Source organism: Marmota flaviventris, chromosome 3 (genome assembly GCF_047511675.1).
Source record: "Marmota flaviventris isolate mMarFla1 chromosome 3, mMarFla1.hap1, whole genome shotgun sequence".
NCBI lineage: Eukaryota > Metazoa > Chordata > Mammalia > Rodentia > Sciuridae > Marmota > Marmota flaviventris.
In genome coordinates this window covers 118,152,664-118,178,289 of record NC_092500.1, presented here as the reverse complement: position 1 = coordinate 118,178,289, position 25,626 = coordinate 118,152,664, and the positions used below count along the sequence as shown (strand labels likewise).

At 49.3% G+C, this 25,626-nt stretch overlaps 1 protein-coding gene across 2 annotated transcripts; it reads left to right on the top strand.

The window, feature by feature from the left end:
• The first annotated feature begins 31 nt into the window (after nt 1–31).
• Slc6a12 (solute carrier family 6 member 12) lies at nt 32–24,303 on the top strand. 2 transcript variants are annotated; one of them, XR_011707137.1, is made up of 17 exons: nt 32–194; nt 2,029–2,107; nt 4,212–4,484; nt 9,016–9,150; nt 12,287–12,427; nt 13,164–13,251; nt 14,308–14,440; nt 15,773–15,907; nt 17,857–17,960; nt 18,311–18,435; nt 18,796–18,908; nt 19,428–19,565; nt 20,320–20,422; nt 22,149–22,249; nt 22,535–22,705; nt 22,838–22,968; nt 23,823–23,903. XR_011707137.1 is itself a non-coding variant. In XM_027951238.2 (16 exons), the coding sequence occupies exons 3-16, from the start codon at nt 4,271–4,273 to the stop codon at nt 23,964–23,966; spliced, it is 1,845 nt and encodes a 614-aa protein (XP_027807039.1). In that variant the 5' UTR covers nt 32–194; nt 2,029–2,107; nt 4,212–4,270; the 3' UTR covers nt 23,967–24,303. The 2 variants fall into 2 exon arrangements, 1 of the variants encoding a protein (XP_027807039.1); XM_027951238.2 differs by lacking the exon at nt 22,838–22,968 and having other exon boundaries at nt 23,823–24,303.
• The last annotated feature ends 1,323 nt before the right edge of the window (nt 24,304–25,626 follow it).

The window sequence follows — 25,626 nt, the reverse complement described above, 5'->3', positions numbered from 1 at the left end:
CTTCACTTCCCAATACTCTGTCTCTCTTTGTCTCACACACACAGAGAGAGTGGCTTTCTGTCTGGGAGTCCCAGGACAACTCAGATGGGAGTCCGTGCTGGGAGGAACAGGGGGAGTGAAGGTGGAGAGCATTCCCCTTTCAGGTCCCTGGGAATGACCCATGTATGGAGCTGAGCTGACTGCAGGGCACTGAGGTGAGCAGGAAGTGGAGGGGCTGGCTTGATCTTGGGGCTCGAGAGATAAGATGTGGGGCTGGACTTCACAGAACTATGGGGGGGGGTCTTGGGGAGCGGGGGTAGGCAACTGCAATTCCCCACGCCAAAGAGAAAGTCTGGTATTGGGAATGCTGGGACAATGGGTGCCACCAAGTACCCCTCAATATCCACAGCACTGGGTGCTCAGGAACAAACCTATGTAGCAGGAGAGTCTATTACCCGAGCTGGCCCTGGGCAGTGGGTAAAAGAGGGGCAGTCAGCTGACTCGGACGGTGGGGGAGGCAGGCAGTGCCCAGAGAGGTGGGAACTAACAATCACAGGTGAGGGGTGACAGTCCTTCCCTTCAGGGTCACTGGTGAGCCGGAAGCCAAGTGGCTCCCAAAAGAAGGAAGCAGCTTGGGTTGCAGCAGGGGCGTGTTTGTGTCTAAGGTTGGGGGCGGTGTGAGGGAAGGCGTGGGCAGCCACCAGCAGAGCCAGGCCGCCCACGGGGTGTGAAGGACTACAGACAGAGCCAGGCTTTGGTGCCATGCACACAGGTATGTGTGTGCAAAGAGACGTGACGGAAGGCACCAGTGTGCGTGTAGGAATGGGTATTGGTATGTGGGTGTGGGCTGCAGCAGTGGCCAGGCCATTCTCACGCTGGATAGGCTGCCAAGGAGACTGAGCCCGGACCTGGCCACTGGCAGGCAGTGGCATTTCTGGCCTTCACCTGCTAGAGCCCGGCCAGGCTTCTATCTACACACCCAGCACCCCAAACAGAAAGTAACTTTGTACTTTCTAATCTCTGAAAGACTAGAGCCCAATGTGTGCATTGGTGTCTTTGCTTCTGGAGGGGAGAACCATCCCCTATCTCCATCTTCTGCCCCATTTTAATAAAGCAGGGAGACAATCTGGGGAGGAGATGCTGGGGGCTGCCAAAGGGACAGAGCTGGGGTGAATTCTTGGGAAGATTTCCAGAAGTCATCTTTGCTGTGGACAACACTGGTTAAACCATTCTTAACAGATGAGAGGTAGAAAGGTGCAGTAGGGGTAGGCTATGCTGTTCTTTTGGCTTTTAAAAATAACCCCAAAAGGATAGCCACATCGTTTATTTTTACGTCTAATGTCCTCCAGGATATTTCTCCCCCTAGTCTAGCTTAAATCTCTCTTTCTGCAATTCCAGTCTCTTTCCCCTTAACTTAACCAGGGCTCTGAGCCAACTTTTCCTTTCACTTGCTCTTGCTTTCATTCTGCCATTCCAGTTTTTCATTCTTACCTGTAAGTTATGCTTCTTCCAATAATATTTTTGTTTAAAAAAATGTTTTATCCCATGTCAGTACATGTTCTCTTCTGTCTCCTCCCCCATCCTCAATACAACCCAAATCTTTGGCACAAACTGAGTTCTGTCCTTGCTCTCCTTCAGCTTTCCCTTCATCCATCCCTTCAGTTACTCCTTTTATCCATCAGGTCTGCCATCCTACACCTATTGAGAACATCATGGTCTTAAAATAGTCACCTCTGGTCTGGAAATAGTAAGGCTTTTCTGCTGACCATTCCCTTGGGGACTCTTGTGTTTGGGCTTGCCCTGAGCTCAGCTACCCTATGGCTTGGCAAGCAAAGACAGTAGTTGCTGGGGCTGGGATTGTGGCTCAGTGGTAGAGTGCTCGCCTAGCATGTGCAAGGCCCTGGGTTCGATCCTCAGCACCATCACATTAAAAAAATAAATAAAATAAAGGTATTAAAAAAAAAGACAGTGATTGCTTATTATGGATCTTACTGTTATTCTCCCACTCTTGCAATATCCCTGTTGAGCAGGGGTCCTTCTCTCTTCCAGGAAGATTTAAAGTTCAGAGAGGAAGTGTGAGTTGACTAAGGTCACACAACAAGACCCAGCTCCACCACTTATTGTCTTGGTAAGTTTATTCCGCCCTTCCAAGGGAGTTTTACTGAGCACCTGCTAGGTGCCAGGTACTGTTCTCTAATCTCTGAGCTTCACTTCCTCATATATAAAATGGAGCTAATAGTAACACCTACTTCAGAGACTTATGAGGAAGAGATTCAATAATGTACATAGAGATTAGTATGTTTTTAGCTCAGTGCTTCCTCGAATGTTAACCTTCTGTTGTTATTGTAATTAGCAAAATGTGGATGAGATCTCGGGTTTCTTCTCTGATGCTTTTGAGTCCATGTTTCCAAGTTTTCATTCACTTATTTGTTCATTAGTTTGATAATGATTCAGAGGCTGTTCCTTAGGGTGCCCCAGTTCTAACTCATTAGCAATGGTCACTTTGGGGTTCAGGTGTCATGGACCTCTCCCCTGGTCGAGCTCCCCTGTTCTTTCAACCTGAAGCTCTGGTTCTTTAAGTTCCCCTGGGGCTGTCCACTTCCTCCCAACCTGGAGCCCTCTTTTCTTCTCTTCTTCCCTCCTTCTCTCTTGTACCTGAGGTTCAAGGCCTCTGAATTCCCGGGTGACTCCTTGTTCTCCCTCCTGGATTGAGCTTGCATTAGAAGCCTCTGAACAAGTCCCAATCCCGGCATTTTACCCTGACATGCTTTCTGCTCCTGGGATAACCTGTACCCTCCAAGTCACCTTCAAAAATTTCCATAACCTCAAATGGCTCCTGCCCACGCCTTTCTAACTGACTTGGGCTTGGGCTGTTGCCTGGGTTAAAAGGACCAACAAATAAACACAGACTCTTCCTTAATAAAAAGACTCCCTTGTGTTTCTCTAGAGCCTCGGAGGAGCATGGAGCACTTGGTAGACCTGGTCACTTTGATTCCCCCAACACCCCTCCCAGGTGAGGGGTGGCAGGATGGGTGCTTCTCTCTGTAGGCTGGGGCAATGTCTCCTGGCACTTGCCTGGGAATAAAGGCACAAGTGGCTTCAGGCTGATTGTTTGTATGGGTGGAGAGAGGAGAAGGCAAACATGGGCTGCAGAAACAACTCTGCTGCCATTTGTCTCTTGGTGATTGACAGATGAGAGGATTGGAAAATAAAACTGACAGGAGCCCACATCATCCTTTTGGAGGTCCAGGGAGTTTGGGGATCTTTAAGAGGGGAGGGATAAAGGATAGTCAGTGATCTGCAATGACGGGCAGTTCTTACCAGGCTTGTCCCCACCCTTTTAAATAAGTACTTTTATTTATTTACTTTTATGTGGTGCTGAGGATCGACCTTAGTACCTCACTCGTGCAAGGCAAGCACTCTACCACTGAGCTACAACCCCAGTCCTGGCTTCCCTCTTAAGGAGACCATTTGGTCATCTTGGAGTCATCTGGAGATGACCACCACCCAAGTAACAATTGCTCTGGTGACCCCTCCTGGCACACAGCCCCTTAAGTTTTCTCATGACAGAAATGCAACTGAGAGAAGAGAAACGGGGTTCCTTTGAAGGCCTATACTTGGCCCTGGTGCCAGTTCTAGTCCCCATCCTGCTTTGTTCTGAGGTCCCACCTTCTCCTGCCCTTCCAATCAGACATCCAGGGCTAGCCGGCCCCATGTTTACCCAGAGTTGATCCATCACCTTGGCACAGGAATGAGCACACAACTGGGGGGGACAATACAGCCACCTTGGACAAACTGCCCTTTGACCCCCATCACCTCTGGCAGCCTTTGATTCCTTCTGCCCTGGAGGCCAGAGGCCGGGCTAGTGTCACCTACTAAATACTGAGGATCTGGGCGCACGGGCCAGCTGTGATGGTGACTGGCGATAGAGATCAAGAGCCACTTGGTCTACAATGCCCCACGCCTGGACTTTCACGGCAGCTCTGCTCCTGCATGGTCTTGGGCAAGTCGCATCACTTTATCTGTGGAGGCTTGACTTTCCTGTCAGCACATCTGCAAACTGAGATTTGCTCCCCATTTGTTTAGTCTCATGACTCTGAGAGCAAAGTGTAACTCTATGGAGAGGTGCCATGGAGAAGAAAAGCAATACTCCAACAGCAAAGACCGGGCTGGGGAGGGCAGGACGGTGGGGCCTGTGCCAGGGTCTTACAGTTCACTCCTCCTCCCACCAGACTTTGCCTCTCTGACATCTTGCTCCATCCCACGGGGACTCCCAACTCACTATCTGGCTATGGACAAAAAAGTGGCAGTCCATGAGGATGGGCCTCCTATGGTCTCCTGGGTCCCGGAGGAGGGAGAGACGTTGGACCAGGAAGGCGAGGACCAGGTGAAGGATCGGGGCCAATGGAACAACAAGATGGAGTTTGTGCTGTCAGTGGCCGGGGAGATCATTGGGCTAGGCAATGTCTGGAGGTTTCCCTATCTCTGCTACAAAAATGGAGGTGGTGAGTTCACACTGAGGTAGGCGTGGTGGGGAGAGCCGTGCACTGTGGCTGAGCAGTGCCTACCTGGGCCCCTCCTTCCCGGGCAGTGCGGTAACATGGAAGGAGGGCTGTCATCGAGTTGGAGGCCTGTGGTAGAGCTCCAGCTCCACCTCCAGCCTCAGTGTCTCCCTCTACGAAATGGGGATGATACCTCACAGGGATCCGGTGACTTTTAAATGAGGCAACAGCAGGACCAAGAAATCTGGGTCCTCCATTACTCTATACACACTCCATTCATTCATTCAACTAATATTACTGCAGGTCTATCTTGTGCCAGGCACTGTTCTCCATACAAAACAGAGCCCGCTCTGAGTGTTATATTTTGACAAAGGCTGACAGATTACAGACAAGAAAATGTGTACTATGTCAAGTGGTGATAAGCAGAGTGGCAAGAAGTAAAGCAGGGATAAGGGACAGGAAATGCTGGATCACTGGGACAGGCAGAGGGATTTGATATGGAAAACAGGGAGACCAGGAAAGGTTTTGCCAAGAAGGCAATATTTGAGCAAAGATGTGAAGGTGAAAGTGTGAATCCATGGTTGCATGCAGGATAAAGAACATTCCCAACACTGGGAATAGTGAGTGCAAAGGTCCTGGGGTGAAAGATCAATGACCTGTTTGAGGAACACTGAGGAGGCAGTGTGGAGCTGAATGAGAGAGGAGAATAACAGGAGATGAGCTCAGAGAAGTAATGGGTTTAGATCTTGAATTCTTTGTTCCAAGTGAAATGGGAGCCATTGAAGTATTTTGATTGGAGAAATAATAACTTGTCTATATATTTTTTTCAGATGAAGAAAATGTATTTGATTGTTTTTTGGCATCGGTAGTAAAAGTTAACAAGGTCACAGTGGGGAAGGGCCAGATTTATTTTTTTAAGTGTGCCATTCAGTGATTTTAGTATATTCACAGAATAGTGCAACCATCATCAAAATCAATTTTAGAACATATTCATTGTCTCTAAAAGAAAGTCATGACTACTAGCTGTCACTCCCCATTCCCTCACCCCCTCCCCACTTTCAGCCCTGGGAAACCATTATCTGCTGTCTCTAAGGATCTACCTACTTGGGGTATTTCATGTAAATGGAACCCTTCAATATGTAGTCCTTTGTGATCGATCTGATTATTTTTTTTCCTCTTGAAATTACCTTTTTCTTTCATATTTTTTCTTGTCATACTGGAGGTTGAACCCAGGGGCACTTTACCACTGAGCTACATCGTCAGCCTTTTTTATTTTTTATTTTGAGACAGGGTCTCTCTAAGCTGACCTTGAACTTGCTATCCTCCCATCTCAGCCTCTCAGATTGCTGGGTTTACAGGCATGCACCACCAAGGCCGGCACCTTTTTTTTAATTTTTTTTTTGGTAGAAATTATATATATTTATTATAAATACTAGAAATGCTCTAGGTGGGGAAAAAGAAGAAATACATTGTGAGATAACCATGGTTTAGGAAATCCTTCTAAACACTATTTATATGTAATTTGACAAATGTTTACTGAGTATTCACTACACATGTTGCTATGTGTTTTATTTTTATTTTTTTAAAGAGAGAGAGAATTTTTAATACTTATTTTTTTTAGATTTTGGCAGACACAACATCTTTGTTTATATGTGGTGCTGAGGATCGAACCTGGGCCGCACGCATGCCAGGCGAGCGCGCTACTGCTTGAGCCACATCCCCAGCCCCAATTGCTATGTGTTTTAAAACTTACAGTTGTTTTCATGAACTGTTTATACTAATGACTCCAGAGAAATGGAAATGGAATTTCTTGAGTGGATCAGGATGATGGTGGGAGACTGACACCGGCCAGAAGTTAGGGGAGACAGTGAGGAGCGGCAGAAGTGTGCTTTCTTTCTTTGTCCCAGGACATAGTGTTGTGGATGAACCTAGGTTGCTAGAGCCAGAGCTGAGGGTTATCAAGTCCCAGAGGAGGCCTTGCCCCAGAACACAGCTAGGGCGATGCTTGTGGTTGGGTGACTGCCCCCAACTCACTGTTTACATCTTGTCCTACTACCTGGAAGAGAGAGCCTGAGGGCAGGAGGCAGGGCCCCAGGCTCTGGTGGCTGAGCCCAGGTCATCTCCAAGATGGCAGGATCAAAGAAAGACATTATATCTGTATCACTTTAGCTCTGTTGCTAAACCACCCAAAGTAAGGGTTTGATAAGCTAATTTATAGAACTGGTGTGTTGGAAACTCAGAGAGAAATCCAAACATGGAGGAATCAACGTCCTCCCCTACGCTACAAGGTCTAAACATGTGACCAGCCTGAGGTGAGGCTCTTCTGAGGTCCCCAGCTTCTGTGGGACCAAAGCCCACATTTTAAAGTCAGAACGGAAGCCGTCTCCTTTATTAGAGAGAAGGACATCTGACAGCTGGCAGAAGGGGCCTGTGGGCCACATGCCCCATAGCTCTCCTAGAAAGTGCCCTGTGGGAGAACCCCGGAGCTACGTCCTTTCTCCTGAATCCTGCCCTCAGCCCTGGCACTGCAATCATCCACGAAACCCAAACCTGAGCCAGTTCCGTCACTGCAGTGTGCTCGCCAATGCTCTAGTAGCACTCAGGCTGGGGAGGCCAACGTGAGGCAACAGGACCGTAGCTCAGTGGAGAGTTAGGTGGCACTCTGGTCCAGAGGACATAAACCCTTCTTCACTCTCACATGTTACTAGGGGGGGCAGGGTGGTATAAGAGTTATGGAGGGCAATGTGAAATGCATGCCAAAGACCTTTAGGCAAGGTATATCCCCAAAGGTGGAAAGAACCCAGATGTCCTACAGTGGATGAATGGATAAACCAAGTGTGACATATACACACAAAGGACATTATTTAGCCTTAATAGAGAAGGAAATCATGATATATGCTGCAACATGATGCATCTTGATACGTTAAATGAAATCAATCAGGATAAATACTCCCTGATCCCACCTTCATGAGGAACCTAGAGTAAGCACGTTCATAGAAACAGAAAGTAGAACTGTGGTTGCCAGGGACTGGGGAGGAACAGGAATGGGGAGTTGCTGTTCAATACGTACAGAGTTTCAGTTTGTGATGATGAAAAAGTTTCAGGAGGTGGATGGGGTGATAGTTACACAACTGCGAATGGACTTAGTGCCCCTGAACTGTGCACTTGGAAATGGTTAGAATGATTCATGGTGTATGTATTTTAACACACATACACATGCATGTAAAACAAAACAAAACAAAAGCTTATCTTTGGACTCAGCAATTCCTCTACTGGCAATTTGTATTAAGGAGAAATTAGACAAGTACATGAGGCTATGGACAATGGTCTTCACTGTGGTGGTGTTTCTAATGTACACTGAAAAACCCAACAAGATACTTGAAATATGCTAGAATTCCATACAGTGGAATACTATACAGCCAATAAATGATACTATACAGCCAATAAATGATTCATTGGTTGATATGAACAGGTTCATGATGAAGATTTTTAAAATGGTTGTCAAATAATCTATAGTAGGTTCTCGTTTTGCAAAAGAGAAATAATGTGTGTGTTTATAAGAAAACTAGAAGGATTCACAGAGCTTTTTCCTTTATACTTCCCATTTTTTCCTACACATGAGAGAGATTACTTTAGAGGCATTTTGATGTAGTGGTTAAGATCAGGATCAGATTCCCCAGGTGGTGCCTCTGTTTCCTCATTTATGCCTCAGTTTTTTGCATTTTAAACCCAGCCTCAGTTTTCTCTTCTGTGAAAGGGGATAGCAATAGTACTTACCTCATGGGAGGATGTTTTGTGAGGATTTTGATGTTGGTGAAGCATTTAGAAGAGGGTCTGAAACATAGCACCAAATAATGCCAGGTGTTATTATTAGGTGATGAACCAGAATCCTATTGCCCAAAGATGAACCTCTGAGGTGAGGTTGCGGCCTTGGTGATTTCTACCAAAGTGGGCACTGGGCTGAGGGGTGTCTTCAATTCCATCACATCATTTGCTGAACGTCTCTTAGCCTGGCCTCCCCTCAGTAGCTGCTGGTCAGTGCCTAATTATGTGATAGCTTTCTCTGCTGCGAGTCTCCTTCAGACCAGAGCCTGATGGGGGTGGGGGAACACTCCAAAAATTACTAGTGTGAAAATAATGTTTCCAAGGTGTTTTTTTTTTGTTTGTTTTTCTCTAAAATGTACCAAACTTGATAATTTAATAAGCATATCAAATTATACAGAACACTTGTTTGGGTTCCAAAAATAATACACTGATGAAATTCGTGAAGCACACTAAGAAAATAAATAGTGCATATACTATTTCCTAATCCTAATTCATTCATTTCCTTTCAAAGGCCTTGCCCACCTCACGCAAGGTTTAGTCTGGAACATTTCCACCCATCACCCCTGACAGCATGAGAAAGGAGGAGGCCATCTTGGGCCCCAGGGAGGCGTGAGGAAGGCACTAAGGAGGAAGGTGCTGGAGGTCTGGGAGGGTCCCCGGGCTGAGAGCAGAAAGGTGTGGCTCAGTCTCTGCCTCTCCTCTCCTGCAGGGGCCTTCTTTGTTCCCTATTTCATCTTCTTCTTCAGCTGCGGAGTCCCCGTGTTCTTCCTAGAGGTGGCCCTGGGCCAGTACACCAGCCAAGGGAGCGTCACTGCCTGGAGGAAGATCTGCCCCCTCTTCCAGGGTGAGTATTCTGCCTCCTCCTTCCAATACATGGGGACGTCCTCATGCCTACCTCCTTCCAGCGTCCCTCCCTTCACTGTCATCATCCTCTCCGTGCTCACTGTCCCCTTTGCTTATCCACTCTCCTCCTGCACTAAGTGAGAACCAGGCTTTTCAGGGCCCAAGCTTACAAAGCTTGGGAAGGAGGGTACACTTCAAGAAAAACAGACAAAATGACAAATACCAAATCAGGTACAGAGCTTGGGATGGGTCCCTGCAAGTAAGGAACCCTAAAGTTCAAGCTTCATCAGCCTCATGGAAAGTGTTTCTGAGTTGATGTCATGGTCCCAGATGGGCCTACAACACATGTAGTGACAGGAATGATGCTGATGGGGATATCTAGCATCTATGGAGCGCTACCCTGTGTCAGGTCTCTTGTAAGCACCTTTCTCACCTAATTCTCTGGTAACTATTGGTTTCATTTTGTAGATGAGGAAAATGGGGTCATTCACAAAGGATTTGAGTCCAGATCTACCTGAACCCTTTCCCTCTTGACTATACCAGGGGCAGCGTCTGTTCCTCTCACAATGAATCTGTTGGCACTAATGTGAGCAGCCTGGGGCATCCTGCCCCAACCCCTCTTTAGTTGATTGGCCAGTCCCCTGGGGGATAGTGGGATGCCCAAGGGGTCTTCCTGTCCTTCAAAGGTTCTTTGCACATTTTGAAATGCAGAGAGGACTCTTCCCCTCATGTCAGTGCCTAAGGGAGCCCTGGGGATAGGCATTCTTGAGTTTCCTGGGCACAGTTCAAATTGGATAGAGGTGTCATGAGGAACATCTTGGTTACTGGGTAGGCTGGGTACCTGACCACATTGGGGAAGAGTGAAGCCTGTTTCATGCTGTGCTTCTGGAACATCCAGGGGGGTCCTTGAGGAGATAGCAGTGAGGGGCAGAGCAGAGCAAAGCTTGGCCTACCACGTTTCTACTCATAAGTTCTGGGCGCTGCAGGAGTTTCTGGGTGTTCTGCTCCGAACTCAGCAGTAATGTAAAAGTCCCACTCAACTGAGTTCTAACCCCAGGTCCAAGCAAGCTCCTGGGCAGCAGCAGTAGAGCCTGGCCTCTGCAGAACACCCTTATGGGGGTACCTGGCAGGTGGACATTGGATGGGTAGGGGAAGAGACTGTGAGACTGCGGCTCCTTTCCTCTTCCAAGTTACTGGGCTTCGCCTGGCCTGGGTGCTCCGGAAGAGGCTGGCTCAAGGTGTGTGCCCCTCCCCGCGGTGGGAGTGCAAGCTGCTCACTGCCTGCCCATTCCCTGCCTAACTGTCCCCTCCTCCTCCAAGCTCCCAGCAGCCTGTGCACAAAAGGACGCACAGGAAACGCACCCTGTGCTCACTCACACCGCCCCCTCTCCAGTCTGCACTCACTGTAGCTTCTGAATCACCGCAGGTCGCTCCCACACTCCCGCGTCCTCGCTCTGCAGGCGCCACCAGACCCCCCCCCCCCCCCCCCCCCCCCCCCCCCCCGCTGGTCCTCGGTGTTGACCCGCTGATCCCCGCCCTGTCAGGTCCCGCCAAGCCACGGGGAGCACAGCGTTCAGGAGGCTGGCACAGAGGCCGCTTGTTTGTGCTTTCGTGGTCTGAGTGGGAGTCTGTGTGGCCCGGAAATATCCCCCAGGCTGGCCCACCGCTCCCGGGGGAGCCCTCGGCCACTGCAGCCCTGGCTCCTCAGCTTCCGAAGCGCCACAGCCTGGCCGCAGACGCGGGGAGACCACCACGCCTGCAAACCGCCCTTTGCCAGGATGGGACAAAACAGTTGCGAGTGGGTTCTTCCCGCAAAGGGGCAGTTTGGTTCACGGTCAGCATTGATTTCTGAGCCAGCCCTTAGGCTAACGGGTTGTTCCACACAGGCCACAGTTAAACAGCATTGATTAGCCTGTGTCCTCTGTTCTCCAGAACTCAGTCCCGGTGGACAAAGTCCGGGTGGGCTTTGGCCTGGGGGAGCGCCACCCACCACCCCTCCCAGCTGGCTTTCATTCAGCCTGGCAAAATGCTGCTTCTAAAATGACTGTGAGGAGATTCCACTTTTATTTAATTATTTATTTTTTTTTTTTAAGGTACCAGAGATTGAACCCAGGGGTGCTTAACCATTTAGCCACATCTCCAGCACTTTATGTTTTTTTTTGTTTTGTTTTGTTTTTGTTTTTGAGACAGGGTCTCTTTAAGTTGTTTAGAACCTTGCTAAATTGCTGAGTCTGCCCTTGAACTTGTGATCCTCCTGACTCAGCCTCTGAGTGGCTGGAATTAGAGGTGTGCACCATCATGCCTGGCAAGATTCCACTTTTATAGCACATGTTTCCATTAAAGAGACCAAGTGTACCCCACCAACCAGAGCCTGCATGATAAGCTTTAAAATGGAAGCTCAACTTTTGCAGCGAGGGGATCTGGACGCTGGGCCAGGCACATCATGTCAAGGGCCACTTCTCTCTTCCTGGCTGCTTTCTTTTTCTTATCCAAGAGATAGATTTTTACCATTTCCCTCTTCTTACTCCTTTATCCTTCCTATCTTTTAATTTTGCAAGCAATACACAATTACATCAGAAAAACAGAAAATGCAACAAGCAAAATGAAAAAAAAAAAAAAAAAGCTTGAAAAAATAAACTAAAATCCTATCACTTCAAGAACTTCTTGCTAACTTTTGGGTGGAAATCTTTCCAGAGTTTTCTCATAAACAAAAATAGACGCTCTCATTCTGTTGTCATATATAACAAATTAAAATTAAAAAAATAGACACTCTCAAATATGTGTTACAAAAATGGGAGAATAGGGCTGGGGATGTGGCTCAAGCGGTAGCGCGCTCGCCTGGCATGCGTGCGGCCCGGGTTCGATCCTCAGCACCACATACAAACAAAGATGTTGTGCCTGCCGAAAACTAAAATAAATAAATAAATATTTTTAAAAAAATGGGAGAATATATAGGATGGTGATTTATAACCTGCTTTTCTTACTTGGAAAAAAAGGCTATAAATGGCTTCTCATGTCAATGAATAAACCCAACTCTAAGAAGACCCTTGTAGCCACACCTGGCAGCTTGTATGTGACTTTTTTGCTAATGTTTATCTCTTGGATTCTCCCTGCCCCACCACCATTCACTCTGGAAGGCATTGGACTGGCCTCTGTGGTCATCGAGTCCTATTTGAATATCTACTACATCATCATCCTCGCTTGGGCCCTCTTCTACCTGTTCAGCTCCTTCACCTCTGAGCTACCCTGGACAACCTGCACCAATTACTGGAACACAGGTATCCATTCTTTCAGCCTCTGGGATGGTGTCTGTCCCTTGAGGTTGGGCCATGGTGGCTGGTGATGGTCAGCATATGGCAGAATTGGCCTCAAAGCTACCCCATGTGGGCTTTGGTGCCATTCTGCTGGCTGATCCTTCTGTGGTCCCTTAGATCAGCCCCTGGGAGAATGAAGTACAGTTGTGAGAACCCAGTGGGCCTGTAGCAAGAGGTTATCATTCGTCATTTAACAATATTTACTGGGCACCTATTATGTGCCAAACACCGCTCCAAGGCCAAGCAAGGGCAACCTGGACCCAGCCCTCTTCTGAGCTTACTGTAGAGATGTAGAAATAGAGGAAATAGACAATTAACTATGTAACAGTGGGAGGGAGAAGCATGTGAGCAGCATCAAGCCAGGAAGAGCTGTACCTGGCCTTGGTCCCTTGTCTGTAGATGGGGGTGATAGTTATCCTTGTGAACTACCCATATTGGGTGTATCATCTTCAGTCTGGATGGTGCCAGAGGTTGGTAGGGTGGCCAGCTGAGTGGCCAGGCTCACTGAGAACAAGAGCAGTGAGCACAGGCCACATGAGGAGGAGGAGCTGGTCCCATGAACCTCCTCAGAAGTTCACCTCTGATACTCTAGAAAGTGGGGAGTCCAAAGGGACCCCTAGGCTGGTGGGGGGATTGGATGTGGGGACATCTCTCCCCATCATGTCCCTAACTGACATGCACTCTACTTTGTCCCCAACAGAGCATTGCATGGACTTTCTGAACCACTCTGGAGCCAGCAAAGTGACCCATTCTGCGAACTTCACCTCACCTGTCATGGAATTCTGGGAGTAGGTGCTGGGCCTGGTTGTCACATGCCAGGGGCCCCTAAGCAGAGACAGTCTGCATGTCTGAATTGTGCCAATTTGAAAGTCTGGGGTGCAAGTTTAAGACTCTCTGTGCATGCTTTCTAGCACTCATGCACCTCCTACCCCCCATCACTGAAGGATGAAAGAACAATTTCACATCCACCCACACTTGTCCACCTGTCCCCTTACACTCACCCCAAACCCACATGAGTCCACGCAGACTCACATTTTTCTATCCACATCATTTACAGTCTCACGAATATCCACCTACCCCCTCACATCCACCCCACACATGTCCAATGGTGTGCTGGAAACAGCCTCCACAGCCCCAGGAGAGCCCACTGTACCATCTCTTCCAAACTCTGTATTCAGTGATGTCACATTGGCAACCTGACACTGGCCAATGTGGGAGTATTTATACCACAGAAATGGGCAGGACCTCCGCTCACACGTTCACCTTACCATGGGATTACGCACACTTCCACCTCCACCACGCCACACGTCCCTTCTCTCACAGGTCCCCACACATGCTCACCAACACCCTGTGTCTGCCCACACCCTCGCGCATGCAGGCCCTTGATTACCTAAAGTTCTCTCTCAGTCATACCGACATCTCCATCACCCCATACACATCTCTAGAGCCCAACAACTTTAGAGTTCAGCCCCTCCCTGCGATACTCACATTCTTGCCCATCACCCTGCATATATACAAATATCTACTCTCCATGAACGTGTTGTTTATACATTCCTCACCATCCTCACTCTCTTTTTCTCTATCTGTACAACAGAGAAATCTGGATGAGTTAGAAAGACACAGATACCTATGGGATTATGATGATTTGGTCTTCTAACAGCCAGGGCCATACAGACCACAGGTGGGAACATGGCATGACCACAGGGAAGGTGAGCAGGGCTGGGAGCGGAGGAAGCCCTGGAATATGAGGCCTGTGGTGTCAGCTCTAAGAATCAGGACACGTGGTGATAGGCAATCATCCTTTTTAGCTTTTCACCTGGTTTTTAATTTTCCCAATCCATTAGGAGACGGGTTCTGGGCATCACCTCGGGAATCCATGACCTGGGGAGCCTGCGCTGGGAGTTGGCCCTGTGCCTCTTGCTTGCCTGGATCGTCTGCTACTTCTGCATCTGGAAGGGGGTCAAGTCCACGGGCAAGGTGAGGTGTTCAGGCTCCTGTTGGGCTCTCTGTGGCTCCCAAAGTCCATGGAGACCCTTGGAGGGCCCTCAGGAGAACTGAAAGAGTGGTAGAGGGGAGATGCATGGTGAGAATGAGGGAAGTTGTAGGAAGGCAAAGTTTAGCTCCATACAAGGAAACACTTTCTTTTTTCAACAGACTTTAAAAGACCTGTTTATGTAAGCAATATTCAGAACAAAATAAGAACCATAAAAGTTCCACTGTTGGAGCTGATCACTGTACAGGCCACCAGCATGATGGCAGTTGGATCTGCTAATCCCTGTTGACTTTCTCTGTGTTGCCTCCTAGTTCCTTTCATAGGTATGTAGGTGTGTGTTTGTAGCCATTATGTGTATATATTGCACAAATTAGGATCACACACTCTTACTTCAACTCAACTGCTTGTTGAATTTAATACACACGGAGAATATTTTTAGCACAAGTCACAAACAGAAATGTCTTTGGGGTGGTAAGTTGCCAGTTGCTGATGGGGTTCAAGCCAAAACTGGGTAACAGTGGGTTTATTATATAGAAAGAATTGGGGTTTGAGCTTGATTTCCAACACAGAGAGCCTAAGATGCTGCTTCGTGTTTTTGAAAGCCAGGAATGGCAGGATGCTGACTGTTCTGATCAGCCCTACAGTTAGGCTGTTCCCATAGCAGCCTCCTCTTCTTTGGGTTGTTGTAAAAATAAAAGCAATACTAATGATAAGAATAATAGTAGTCCTAACCACACAGATGAGGCCGCTCCCTTGGTAAGGAGCTGAGTGTGGTCAGGGACAGAGTGGAACACCTTTTGTGCGTCCCTAGGATTGCTGAGCTCAGGCCACTGCTGCTTCCCCAACCCTAAGCCTGGAAAAGTACAGTCTGAATCTTCCTGCAAATCACTGTCCAAATCTGGCCACTTTTTCTGTGAGGGATGGTCCCACCCTCACCATGGCCATGGGGAGGGCAGCCAGGTTGAAGGATTAAGGCTAATCAGTTTCTGGGTTTCAGATGAGTCTTTGAAGGGTTGTGGGCAAGAAACTCACACCAGTGCCAGTCCCCCTCCTCCTCCCTGCCCCTCCCCCTGCCCTGCTGATGTGTATCTCACACTGGGCTGGGGAGCAGAGCCACTGGAATGTGTAGGGGAGGTGTGGAAAGTTTCCTGTGCTCTCCCCCCAGGCTGTTTCTATGATGTTGGAACCTGGTGGTGAGCTCTGTGTGACTGGCACTACCCGAGGGTGGGGGGGACCACTGGAGACTCTCTGCCGGGTCCTGGCTGCCTGGCTGCCAGGTCTCCACCTAGAGTGACCTTGGCCTATTTCTCTTCCAGGTTGTTTATTTCACAGCCACTTTTCCCTACCTGATGCTGGTCATCCTACTGATCCGAGGTGTCACCCTCCCTGGAGCCTATGAGGGCATCATCTACTACCTGAGACCAGACCTGCTCCGCCTCAAGGACCCCCAGGTGGGCACCATGTGGGACCTTTTACCTTTGAGGTAGAGGGTCCTGCCCCAAACCAGTCTGCATTTGAAAGTCTTCTATTTCTTTTCCTTTGGTAAAAAAGCAAGAGATGCCCACTGGAGAAAAATTAGATAACATGGAAGAAAATTGAAAAAGATTTAAAATCTCTTATAATCCCACCATTCAGGTACAATTTCTGTCGGCATTTTAGTATATTTCCTTCCAACCATTTTCACTATGTGGTTGGCGTATGTGTGTGTTTTGACATATATATATATAAAGACACATATATCCTTGTTTCACTTATGAGACTTTTCCGTGCTATCAGATTCACCTGTAAATGTAATTTTTAACACCTGCATAATATTTCATCCATTCATTAGTCATTTATTTATTCAACAAAATATACTGAGGACCCATTACGTGCTAAGTACTGTTCTAGTGCCAGGGATAGGTCAGTGGACAGAACAGACCAGTCTCTCTGCCCTCTTAGAGCTCATATCCTGCCCTTGGACATTTAGGTGATATCTATTTTTTCCCCCACTCTTGGGGATTGAGCCCAAAGAAACTCTACCACTGAGTTACATCCCCAGTTCTTTTTATTTTTGATTTTGAGACAAGGTTTCACTAAGTTGCTGAGGCTGGCCTCAAACCTGTGATCTTCCTGCCTTGGCCTTCCAAGTTGCTGAGATTTTAGACATGTGCCACTGAACTTGGTGGTGATATCTATTTTTAAATATAGGGTTATCCCTCAGTATCCATGGGAGATTTGCTCTATGGCTCCCACAGATACCAATTTTTTGGATGCTTAAGTTGCATATAAAATGGCATAATGTTTGCATATAATCCAATGCAATTTTTCTATATACTTTAAATAATATCTAGATAATTTACAGTACTTACTATAATATAAACGCTATAAAATTAGTTGTTATACTGTATTATTTAAGAAAAAAATCTGTTCATGTTCAGTAGAGGTACATTTTTGGGGTGAATATTTTCGCTGTGGTTGGTTGAACCTGTGGTTGGTACTGGCTTTAGAAAGCCTTTTTTTTTTTTTTGGTACTGGGGATTGAATCCAGGGTGCTTAACCCCTGAGCCACATCCCCAGCCCTTTTTAATATTTTATTTAGAGACAGAGTCTTGCTGGGTTGCTTAGGGCCTTGCTAAGTTGCTGAGGCTGGCTTTGAACTTGTGATCCTCCTGCCTCAGCCTTCTGAGCCTCTGGGGTTATAGGTGTGTGTCACTGCACCCAGCTGGTTCTGGCTTTAGAGAAATGTAGATTTCTACTACCAGTATTTGAGGATACCTTCTTCCTGTAGGGCCTTTGCAAGGTTTGATTAATATTTATTTTAATCTTTTATAACTTGATAGGTCCAAGCAGTATCATTTTATGATTTTAATTTAGCTTTTTTTTTTTTTAACTCTGGGCAAGGTTGGGCATCTCCCACATGGTTACTGGCCAACTGCATTTCCTCCTCTAGGACTTGTCTGAGCACATTTTTGCATGCCCATGAAGTCTTGGTGGTTTTTCTTTCTATTTTCATGAAGTAGCCTCTTTGCCCCAGGTCACAGCTGCCTAAGGCATGATGTAAATACACTGTTTGAATGAATGCAAGTGACTCTTAGCTCTGCCATGCAGGTGGGCCTCATCCATCTTGGGTACAGCTTGAGTTTACAGACTACACCTGAGGTAGTCAAGGGACACACGTGTCTTTGGTGCTTCCTAAGTGTCTATAGGACTAAAAATTGGCCCTACCTGTGAGAAGTCCACTGTGGAGAGAAGGGAGGACACTAGGGGAAGTATGTCACATGGACTAGTGTCACATGGGTGTGACATTCTTGGGGACACTGAGGGGTCGACTTGTGCTATGGCCAGGGGTCTGTTTTCCCTGGTTCTAGGCCGTGGCCACCCACTCCTGACCCCGGCACTTTCTTGGGGTCTTGTGCAGGTGTGGATGGACGCGGGCACCCAGATCTTCTTCTCCTTTGCCATCTGCCAGGGCTGCCTCACGGCCCTGGGCAGCTACAACAAGTATCACAACAACTGTTACAGGTGAGAACTGGCAGGGCTGGGGCAGGGCGAGAGTGACTCCTGCCTCTCTGGGAGCTGAAGAGGGTCACAGTCCTGGAGGTGGGCTCTGAGACCAAGACCCACTGTCCTGGGCCCAGGGAGTGGCACATTGTGTCAATTGACATTCTGCCAGGCTAACTTTCTTTCTCCCCACTTTCTCTCTTCCTTTCCTTTCCTCCTCCTCTGACACCTGACTTTTGTCTCTCTCTCCCTTCTCCCTCCCTGGCTCATCCCCTCCTGCCTTCTTCTTTCCTCTTTACCCTCCTCTCCTCCCTGATTGGACTCTTCCTCTCTTGCTCCCCACCTTTGTCTGCATCAATCTACTCCCACAGGGACTCCATTGCCCTCTGCTTCCTCAACAGTGCCACCAGCTTTGTGGCAGGGTTTGTCGTCTTCTCCATCTTGGGCTTCATGTCCCAAGAGCAGGGGGTGCCCATTTCTGAAGTGGCCGAGTCAGGTAGGTGCCCCGGTCTGCCTGGGACCTGAGGGGAAGGAGAGAGGACCGGAGCCCTAGAAACTGAGTGGCATGAACCTTTTAGCCTTGGAGGGACAGCGCTTGGCACAAAGCAAGGCTTTTGGAACTGCGGGAAGGAGGAGGGAGGGGGGAAGAGTGGAGTGGATGGACTGATGTGTGTGTGCATGGATGAAGGAATGGCTTTGTCCCCAGGGAGTAGAATAGCGGACTCACCCTGCTGTCTTGAGCAGCCCTGTCTTGAGCTAGCCGTGCATGTGACACGGACAGGACAGTGCAGGGGATCAGCGCTCTGCTGAGGGCAGCGAGACCCTGGATCAGCTGAGCATGCTGTGTGCCTGGCAGGTCCCGGTCTGGCCTTCATTGCATTCCCCAAGGCTGTGACTATGATGCCCTTGTCCCAGCTGTGGTCCTGCCTTTTCTTCGTCATGCTCATATTCCTGGGGCTGGACAGCCAGGTACGTCACCCAGCCCAGCCCTGCCCGGGTGACCTTCTTTCCGGCTTCTGCTAGTCTTGGCCTCACTGTTCTCACTCCTTTCCTCCTACCCATGAATCTGAGCCCTCCTTACTGTCCAGGGCTCGTGCTTGTGGTTGGTCAGTGGCTCCAGGCCTCTTTAGACCCTCTTCTGTGTGTGTGTTGGTGGGGGAGGGGTGCCCATTTTGTTCTCAAGGCTTGAGCCTTCCACATACACAGATGTCCCCCAATGCCCTCCAGCTTCTCCCAGATGCTCAGCACCAGCGCCAGCCTCCTACCTTTGGGGGCAGGATAGATCTCCCCTTCCATCCTCCCTGTTGGGACCCCTTCTTGTGGACAAGGGCAGGGCTGGCCTCACCCAGACCCCCGACTCCTTCTCGCGCATTAGTGTGGCAAATGGGATGAGAGAGGCCAGGACAGAGCTGGGTGGGGAGAGCGCTGGGCAGGGGCTGGTGGCCTCCCACACACCCTCCTCACCCCAGCTCCCCTCCTGGCCCACAGTTTGTCTGTATGGAGTGCCTGGTGACGGCCTCCATGGACATGTTCCCCAGGCAGCTTCGGAAGAGCAGGCGGCGCGAGCTGCTGATCCTCACCATTGCTATGGTGTGCTATCTGATAGGGCTCCTACTGGTCACAGAGGTGAGTGGGGTGGTTAGCCTGCTTTGAGGCTCATCACAGGGTGACTTGGGGTCACTGCTGGCCCCTCTCAGAACCACTCTTTCCTTATCTGCTAAGTGGGGCATTGACACCTGCTCAGTTTCTCTTGCAGGGCTTGGGTGGATGGGAAAAGGTAAGCTGGAAGTGGTACCAGCCTTGCTTGATTGGATCTGTCTACATTAGTCAGGTCTCGAAGAAACCAAATACAAGCTGGGTTAAGCAGAAAGGGAAATTAATGGGGGTTGGGTGGCTGCAAAGTCTAGAGATAGTTGGATTTTAGGCATACTTGGATCCAGCTGCTTTAATGACACGGTCTCTTCTCCTGGCTCTCCTTTCCTCTGGTAACTTTGTCCTCAGGCAGGTTTTCTTCCTGTGATATCCAGGAAGGCTGGTACCACTTCCAGCTTACCTTTTCCCATCCATCCAACCCCAGTGGAAAGAATGGGCTTTTTCCTGAGTGTGGCAGGAGTCAGGGTCATGACTTAACTCAGGCCTGCTGCAGGGAGTGGCATACTCCAACCCAAAAGGAACAGAGGGAGGTGGGTGTCCATTCCCAGAGGATGGGATGCTGGGATGTTGAATGAAGGACCTAGGGTAGGGCCAGCATCCTCTTAGATGCAAGGAGTAACTTCCCTGGGCAGGGCAGGATGGCACCCCTGGTGGGGATTTGCCACCCTGGAGGAGCATGCAGCCAGCGCCATGGCCCCAGGCCTCAGCCCTGCTCCCTGCTCCACAGGGCGGGATGTATATCTTCCAGCTGTTTGACTACTATGCCTCCAGTGGCATATGCCTGCTCTTCCTCTCCGTGTTCGAAGTTATCTGCATCAGCTGGGTGTACGGTAAGGAGGCGGAGAGGTTGAGGACTGGGTGGGAGGAGAATGGGGCAGGGGAGGCCCCGGCAAAGGACAGGGTCTGCCTGAGCCAAGAGGTGAGTGCTTCCCGTGAGCCTTTGCATCACCATCCTGTTCCTGTTTCCTGGGAAGGTTAGCCACGGCCAGGCAGCCTGGCATCTCTCCTGAGGGTAGCGAGAGCTGGGACAATGATAAGACAGATTTCCTTGACCAGAGAGAGGAATGACCAATAACCATGCAGGGTGCTCTTGACGCAGAGGTGGCCTGAGGCCCTTCGCCAGTAGAACCCCAGTCAGAAGGGACTCTCAGGGTCACTTGGTCTGACCCTTCACAAATTCCTGTGTTCCCTTTCTAACAACCAGGTTGTCACCTGATTTTGTTTGAATACTTCCACAGGCTGGAAGCTCATTCTCGTGGTTTTGAAGCAGCCTCTTCCATCGCGGCTGCTACACATTTCTTTCTCACACTGCAGTGAATTCTGCCTTCCATGCATTTCCACTAACATCCTGGGGCCCCTCAGCCCTGAGATAACCAGCAGTGCTGTGGAATGCCTTAATGCCCTGCCATCCCCATGCCTGACTACTGGGGGAAAAAACCTTTTTTATTGAGCCATGTGCTCTGTGTCAGGCACCGTACTGGTCACTTTCCCTCTCACTATCTCAGAATCTCTATGACAGTCTTTTGCAGGGGGAAAGGGAGGTTCAGAGAGGTTACATCTCTTGCCTAACCTCACACAGCTAGAAAGTGGAAGGGCTATTGTCATACCCCAGGTCTTCTGGCTCCCTTGCACCAGGTTGGGGACACAGTACCAATGTCAAAAGACTCAGGTGAAGCTACAAGTAGGAAGGATGATTATTTTGCTGCCCTAAGCCTTCCTGCTTGGTGTCCTTTCCTCTCTCTTACCTTCTCCCTTCGAGCTTCTGATGTTTTCTGGTTTTTTCTTCTACCCCTTTCCAAATCTTGTTCTCAGAGAGGATCTGATAAACTCAATCACAGTGAGGTCTTAAACTGTTAAACCCACCTGGCAACATCTGGCTTTTAACTTTGGCTTTTAGAAGTGAAAGCTATGACTCTTTAATGGTGGGATTTCACGTGGCAGTTATCAGTGGGGAGGTCCTAGGGGTGTAGGGAGATGAGTCCCCTACATGGCTTTTCCCAGGAGTGGTTGGTTCTTCACTGCGGGAATACCAGCTCTGCCTAAGCAAATGTAGAAACCTATGGACATTAAAACAAAACAAAAACAAAACCAGTGTTTTCCCAAAGTGTAAATCAACCTTATCACGCTTCCTTTGGAATGCAGAGGTAGTTCCCCTGGAGTCTGAGATCCTGACCATTGTCCTGTAATTTTCTAACCCTGAGTTTGGTATAGTATGTGTGAGCACAGGGCTCCTTGCTGCTCTGACCCCAGTCAGATCCTTGTCTGCTGCACAGGTAAACAAGCATTTGCACTGCCACTGGGCCCCATTTCAGGCTCACACTTTCCTGTGTGAAGAGGACAGTGGGGGTCTCCACTCCATCCTTACACAGGAAGTCAGAGATGGTACCAGCCCCTGCTCCCTGCTCTCTGACTGGGGTGCCAGGGGCACATCTCATTCACAGCTGTTCCTGTTTCCCATCCCAGGATGGGTGGGTGGGTGGGAAAGAAGCCAGCCAGTTTTTCCCAAAGACCCATTAAGTTCTTCTCACTCTCTTTCCCCACGCTGGACCTGGTCAGGGGCAGACCGTTTCTATGACAACATTGAGGACATGATTGGCTACCGGCCTTGGCCACTGGTGAAGATCTCCTGGCTCTTCCTGACCCCAGGGCTTTGCCTGGTATGTGCCCAGTCTGCTTCCCCTTCCTCCCTCCTGCCCCCAGAAGACTTGTGGGGTGAGGGGCGATGCCTGACTTATGGACACCCACTTCCCCCTGCCCCACCTCTGTCTCCTCCTGCCTCAGTTCTGATGCCTTGGGTCACGATTTGCAGTGGCTTTTCCTGTCCCACCTGGGATGCACCACAGTGCATCTTGCTTGTCTTCTGTCTTGGACTGTTCAAGTGGCCAGGGAGGGACTTTGAATGTCCCTCTGTCTCATCGGCATCTGCCCTTTCCTCTTCCCAGGCCACTTTCATTTTCTCCTTGACCAAGTACACGCCTCTCAAATACAACAACGTCTACGTGTACCCTCCCTGGGGGTACTCCATTGGCTGGTTCTTGGCTTTCTCCTCCATGGCCTGTGTCCCACTCTTCATTGTCATCACCCTCCTGAGAACCCAGGGTTCCTTCAAGAAGGTAGGTGCCGGGCACAAGAGAGGATGGGCTGGTTGCACACACAGGCTCTGTGTGGGGTGGGGTGGGGGGGCCTGTGGCCTCACAGAATCTCAAAGAGAAGGGCTTTGACCGGTCCAATGGCTTTACTTTCAGAAACCTTCTTGACCTCTGGTAGATCATCAAGGGTAAACTGTAAAGGGTTAAGGGAAGCCAAGTTACAAGAACATAGAGAGACCTAGACACAGAAGCTTAAAGAGCATCGATACCTTGCTCTTGGAAAACTGGTAAGCATGGTTCACTCCACACACAGGCTCCTGACTTCCTTTCATCTTAAGCCTGCTTGGAGACACTGAAAAAGGCTCCCTGTTGGGAGTTTGGGACATGCCTTCCTGGTAGAGGCTATGGCTAATGACCCACAAAGACGTTCCATCTGTCGAAGTCTGTCTGGCCTACAAGTAATAGAAAATCCACCCTATAACAGTTTAAGCAAATCGGTTTATTTGTTCTTTGACATATCAAGGAAATCAATTGGGGGCTGCTAGCATTTGGTTTGGCTGCTTAAAGGGGACATTAGGGACCAGACTCTTCCTTTATTTCTGTGCTTCCATCCTGAACACATTGTCATTTCATCATGCTTATCACTTCATAGTCACACAAAAGCAGTTATGATTCCAGTCGTTACATCTGCATTCAAAGAGAGAAAAGGGAAGGAGATAGGACCAGTGTCAATAGCAATAGTAATAGTTGTACCACTGATAACAGGAAAAACAATAGATCCTTATGAGCACATACCAAGAGTAATAAAAAGAATAGTAGTGATAGTAATAACAAAAATATGTACTTATTGATCACTGAACAGTGTGTTCTATTGTTATCCTCATTTTATAGATGAGGAAACTGAGGCAATCGCGTGAACAGAAGAGTTGAGTGAGTTGCTAGGGGTGTGCAGGTGGTTGGGAGCAGGGCCTGTACTGGAAGCCAGGCAGTGCCCTCCTCCTCGCTGTGTTCTTGACTTCTCTCTTGAAACACTCCTTTGTCCCTGCGTGCCCGGCTCTGAGCTGAGCCCAGGCTCACACATGAGGAGCCATCCTTTCCTCCCTCACCAAAAGTATGCACTCACCGCCTCTCCTCTCCACAGCGCCTGCGACAGCTCGTCACCCCCGACTCCAGCCTGCCACAGCCTAAGCAGCACACACATCCTGACGGAGGTACCAACGGGGGCTGCAGGCTCCCCCTAACGAAGGAAGGGCTGATTGCTGGGGAGAAGGAGACCCCCTTGTAGGAAGTGTCCACCCTCCACCCTGAGGGAACAGCCCTCTCCTCTGACCCTGGCCGCAGTCCTGCTGAGAACCTTGGAGGGAACCCTGGGCACCTGCACCCGGAGGCCACCCACTGTCCTCCTGGCAGTGCTCCACGTGGCTGTATTTGTCATCTACTTCTGACCCAACCCACTGACTTCACGGATGAGGAGACTGAAGACCAGAGGCAAAGTGACTTTCAAGTTCGTTTGGCTTCTTAGAGCCAGAGTCATGACTCAGACCTGATGTCCGTGTGCTCAGGCCCATGTCCCTCCCTCCATGCCCTGCCTTAATTAACAAGCACGTATGGACCACCTTTGCCACCTGCTGGTGTTATTTGCCTTGCTCCATATCTGCCCAGTCACACTGTCTTGGGGTGGGAGGGAGGAAGGGAGGTCCCTTCTGTGGAGGGGTGGGATGGGGCTCTCTCCAGACTGCGTCCTGCCTGGGACCCCCTCGGCCAGCCCATACCCACTGACGGATTTCCTTTCCAGGCGTTTTGCTGCTTTCCACGTTCTCTGCCCTGGGGGTGCCATGGGTCTCACTGAGACAGGGGCATGTGAGGGGGCCTCTTCTTTGCTCCCACACAGTTGCTTCCCTTCCTCACCCCTTTCCCTGCTCTCCCCACAACCCTACCAAGCCACACCTGCTCCTTCCCTGGCCGGGGAGGCTTCAAGGAGGAGGAAGGCAGGGTGTGGATAAGTTGGTGTCCCTGTGTTCAGAAAGGAAAGGAGGAGAGGAAATGGGGTGGGACACTTCAGGATAGTGTCCTGGGGCACAGGAGGCCACCCTGGGGAAAACAGTGTGCAGACAGATGTCACCCAGAGCCACTGTTCAGTGGCCAGAATAATCATCTATAGTCTGGCCAGGGCGAGTTCCATCCCTGAGCCCCTGAGCCATCCCCAGAGTGTCTCCCACTCTCCACCCAGGCTTGTGAGGGCTTTTCCATTCAAGAGGGTGAGTCCATTGGTATAGTGGGCACACCAGATGCCTCAGCTCCTGGCTTCTGGAAGCTCCCATCTGCATTCCTCTGGACTGCTCTGTACACCTGTACTTGCCCTTATTAGACTGGGTAGTGGGGAAAGAAGGAGGTCCAAGAGAAAGGGGTACAGAAAGGCTCTCCATAGCTGAGTCCAGGGTCCATGTGAAAACCAACTGTGGAGCTGGCATGGTGCTCTCTATTGCCGCCTGGTGGCCCAGGAGAGCAGGGTTGCATCCCGCTTGTGCCCACATCCCCAGCCCTATTTTGTATTTTATTTAGGGACAAGTTCTCACTGAGTTGCTTAGCATCTTACTGTTGCTGAGCCTGGCTTTGAACTCACAATCCTCCTACTTCAGGGTCCTGAGCTGCTGGGATTACAGGCATACACCATTATGGCCGGCTAACAACTTTACTCTTTCAAGCAGCCAGAGCGCTGGTACAGGGGTGTGTGCGTGCGTGCGTGTGTGTGTGTATGTGTGTGTGTGTGTGTGTGTATACATATGTGCACATGCACATGTGTGCATAAGGACCAGCTGTGGGTTGTAATTTGGGGTCTCTTTTAATCTCATCTCCTAGGGCTGTTTGAGTCTGTCAGCTGTGGTTTATTTGGCCTAGTGTAACATTTATAAAAAAATATATATTGTTTTAGAAAAATATATATA